General features: G+C 33.4%; 1 protein-coding gene across 1 annotated transcript; it reads right to left on the bottom strand.

Moving 5' to 3' along the window:
* Positions 1-281: 281 nt before the first annotated feature.
* On the bottom strand, positions 282-1,583 carry LOC147291107 (E3 ubiquitin-protein ligase PUB23-like). Its single transcript, XM_086235877.1, has one exon. It carries the CDS (start codon positions 1,581-1,583, stop codon positions 282-284), a length of 1,302 nt encoding a protein of 433 aa, XP_086092003.1.
* Between the last annotated feature and the right edge of the window lie 3,181 nt (positions 1,584-4,764).

The following is a 4,764-nucleotide window of genomic DNA, read 5'->3' as shown; positions in this document are numbered from 1 at the left end:
ATATTTAAATCATATTAAATTTCAGATGATTTTATTTTTTATATTAAATAAGATATTTATATTGTTAGATTATTAATTAATCTCAATCACATATTCAGATAAAAATCAACCTAATCAACTCTTCAAAATTCATGTTTCCAGATTGTGAATAAAAGAATCTTTCTTATTCCAAATATATTTCCCAACCTGATTACCAGTTCAGACTTTCTTGAGAAAATTGTATATTGATGTAATATTTGAAATTTAATACAAAAATTGAAAGATAAAAAAAAAAACTCTAATTAGCTAGAATCATTCATAAATCCCAAATAGTCCTTCAAATCACAAGGGAAGCATGGGTATCTTTTCCATGTGTTGCCATGCATCTTGAAGATCTTCACCACCTTATCCTTGGTAGAAGATCTGCCATCCATATGCAACAATGCCAGAAGCTTCTTCACTGACCCATAAATCAACATGTCCTCCAATACCCTTTCAGTTGGGTGAAAATTACAAACCAACGAGATGATCTTCACCCCAATCTTGGTGGCAGCATTGGAAACAAGCAGCAACTTTTTGGAAATGGCAACAATGCCCATGCCATGTTCCACCAAGGCCAGCCTTCCCTCAGCACATTCACAAAGCAATTTTACCACCTGCAGCATTTTCTCACTCTTGGATCGATTGAATGAGTCTGATAGTAGCTCTATTAGCACACAAATTGCTCCTGCTTCAATTGCCCTCAACTTGTTTTTCTTTGATGCCCTTAAAATTTCAATCAAGACCTCCAAGGCACATGAACTTGCCTTGCTACAAATTTCATCTGAAACAAGCTCCAACAAGGACTTAAAGAAATCTATACCTTGATCTTGAGTTACAAAGTTCCAATCGTAATTGGTTTTCGCCATTTTCCGGAATATGGTAATTGTATGAAGCCGTGCCTCAGCAGTTCCCCGCTGAAGCATGATGGACATTGATCTGGTGGATTCTTGTTTCGATAACAACTCAAACGTACTCTTCCCTTCTTCCTCCTCCGATATAGGAAGTTGGTGGAGAACGTTCAGAGCCTCCTCGCAGGCTCTGAACGTCACAAAATCCGAGCTCTCCATGAGAATTTGGTCAAGGATTTGAACGAGAACTTCGACCCCATTGGATCGAAGGAAATCATTTTTCGTCTCATCTCCCATCTCAATGATGGACCGGAGTTTTTTCAATGAACTCACCTTGAATGGGGATGACATGATGGTGTTGAGAAGCACTTTTATCTCATCGTGTTTAGAAGATGGCCTTGGTGGAGATGTTGATGAAGAGGAAGCAGATTTAGAATCCTCTTTGATTTGCCATGCAACAATGAGCCTCTTGAGGGTATGGTTTGGAATTGTATCATAATTTTCAATGCTTTGCATTGTGGCTGGGCATGTTTTCTTCTTGTAGGTGAAGAACCATTTCTCAATGCTCACACGTTCGTATGTGACCCCAGTGGTGATGGTGACAGGGTCCTTCATGAGCTCCATGGAAATGGGACATCTGAAATGGTATGGAGGAAAGTCCTCCATGGCTGGATCTGAAGCTTTTCTCTCCAATATCTCTTGATCATCATCCATTGCATGAAATGAAAACTATGCAAAGTGAAAGGGTCCAAAGGGAGTTGGGGATATGAGGTGACTTTATAATTAACATCAAAGCTTTCATATAAAGTAAGAGGGAGGAGGGTGTGGAAAGTCCAAAAGAGGGAAAAATCAAAGTCAAATAATATGGATGTATTTGGTAGCTGTTAAACAATAAATCCACAAGAAAGCCGGAAACTTTCTTTGTTTTTTTTTTTTGGTTTTACTTTTTATTTTTTTAATAAGTCTACTATAGTTCTGGTGTATTCCTATCTGACCCCAAATTTTGTGTATTTTTGCATTAGAATCCAAAACTTTAATAATTATGAGATCTGCACCGCGCGCTGGAAGAACTTATTTTGCTTGGCAATATATATATATATATATATATATATATATATATATGGCAAGCAACATCATGGTATTGAGTAACTGATACATGTCTTTGGTGGGTTCAGGTTGGGGCATATCAGCATATGCATGTTTAAGATTTAATTCTCTTCCGAAAGCATAGCATTGAATGACAAGATATGGGAATATCGAAAAGAAAAAAACTGACCTAATTTATTATTTTGAACTTTGTGAGACTGTTAATTTGAATTATTGATTAAGTGGACTTAATTTTAAGTAAATGTGTGATGTCAAATTGATAGTATAATAGTATAAGTATAACATGACACGAATTTGACAATATATAAACACCATCATTATTACATTATAATATGAGTTGATTTGTCCAATTTTTTTCCTTGCAATTGTACCAAGTGTACAAACATTGCTGGTTCACAAATATGGAATTGACAAATTTGAATATATTGGTGTGAAGAAATAATTATTCAGGTCAGATGTATATATTAAGGAGCCAATTCATTGACAGCACAAATAAATTTGTGTCAAAATGCAAATTCATTGGCTCATTAGTAAATTAATGAAAATATATATCACACCGATCTTTAAATTTATAAATGGTTGTGCCAGCATTATAATGACTCATTAGGCGCGCAATAAGTCTCATTGTATCCACCTTGGTCCATTTTTCATGATTAACCTAACAGTAGTGCTAGATATCTCACCTTTTTATACCACAATTTCATACTACCTTATGTGGCAACTTACATGACATTTATATATTGGATACTAAAAAATAAAAAGAAAGATCCAAATAGAAAAAGAAAAACTATGTCTAATAAAGTAATGATACGTGAGATGGTAAAAAAATGTGGTATAAAAATATGATAAGTATAGCATTATTTTTAACCTAATGATGGGTTGATTATCTAGTTTTCAAAATAAGATACATTAATGGGGGGTTCTCTTTTAAATACGTACAGTGGAACTCAAACTCGTTTGTATACACTCATAACATAGGGTTGGTCTTGATTTTGTTTAGGACGTTAATTGAGTTCAAATTTCAATTAAATACACAAAACGTCGTTTGATTCTTTTCCTAATAACGCAGGGGCAAGGAAAAATTATGTGAATTGTGGGGTGCAAATTAAAATAGACTAATATAGCCAACCGTTTGGGGAGTTGACTTTAGAAACGTTGAGCAGTAGTAGTATATATTGCTGTATTATTAATGCACTAGTCAATACATACGTCACATCTTAAGCTGCGCAAGACATGCATGGCTTAATTTTCATATTTATTTTTATTTTTAAAAACCTATGATTAATTTTCTCATATTAAAAAAGAAAATTGGTATTTTCAATTTTTCAACTATGCATGAATTTCCTACTACTTACAAAACACACGGCGAGGACTGCGAGGCAAAACATGTTCTCAATATGGTTTCTTATTATTCTAACCATGATTTTTATATTCAATAGCTTCTGTCAGGCGCCGTTGAACTGTTTTGCTGACCATCTACTCTATCTCTCCAGGTGAAAATCGGATTTAAAGGAATATTAAAATTAGGGTAGAACGTGATAGTTTGACAGAATAATAGAAAAAATGGATTAATACAAAAATACAGTTGATGATCATAGTAGTTTGACAAAGTGGATATGATAATATATAGTATGTTAAAGGTACTAATATATAGCTGGCTCGAAGGGGAATGTGTCCTGAGGACTGGGTTTCTAACCCTCCATTTTCCCTGCTTGGTGTGCTATTAGCAGATGGACTACCATTGAATTAGTTTCTATATATGTTTTTCTGCATTATGTTGCTTTGTTTCATTGTTTGTTTTAGTTTGGTGCTTCATGTGTATTTGGTTTGGATTTTCTGCCTTTGTGGCTTCTTAATGAATGGTTTCCAATTGGTCCAAAAAAAAAAAAGGTACTAATAATTATCTTAATTTTTCAAATTCAAATGGATATGATAGTATTTCATTTGTTTATATATGTGTATATTTACTTATAATATGGAATTGTTATGTAAACTGTTATACAGTGAATAACTAAAAGTTAAGTTAATAATATATCAGGTATCTCTAATAATATGTTAATATAAATGGTAATGATAATAATATATATAAAAAAGAGCCATGATCGAATTGACAAGCTTGGGTATGAACTGCATTAATATTTCTTCAAATATCTACATTTAAACTACATGAGAATTAAACGTACTCATATATTATTTGCACATAATTTTATTAGAATGGATCACTAATCAATCAACTTTGTACGCTTTTTATTGATTATAATACAATTGTGATTATACTAATAGAGAAATTAAGGGTGACTGAAATATATATTGGATAAAACAATGTTGGTGTCTCAATATAGTTGCCCACGTCTGATCAATTGAATAAGTTGATCGAGTTGGCAGAACTCAAAGATTTTGGTTCTTTTGGGGTTGTAATGCTGTGTGGTTTAAACATAGGTGTTTAATTTGACATGAGGGGTACGGTGTTGTTAAAACTCCAACCTAATTCATCCAAATCCATCAATCCAATTTGATGATGACTTTGATCGAGTTGATTAGATTTTAAATTTAAAAACTTAATTACACCTATAGATCGGTGGACGGGTTTACTTTGTAAAATTCCAATCCAATATTTAGTTGGTCATGCTTGTTTGATCAGAGAAGAAACCCAGTTCCAAGATATATTCTTCTTATTCAAAGGAGTGAGATGTTTAGCTATCCAACTTTGCTGCTTACCCTTCCTCCTAGGGGTAGAGTTAGAAATTTTTTATGAAGAGGTCAAGTATCCTACAAATGTTTGGAATAA

Source organism: Dryas octopetala, chromosome 3 (genome assembly GCF_963921425.1).
Source record: "Dryas octopetala chromosome 3, drDryOcto1.1, whole genome shotgun sequence".
NCBI lineage: Eukaryota > Viridiplantae > Streptophyta > Magnoliopsida > Rosales > Rosaceae > Dryas > Dryas octopetala.
This window is presented reverse-complemented; position numbering and strand designations above follow the sequence as displayed.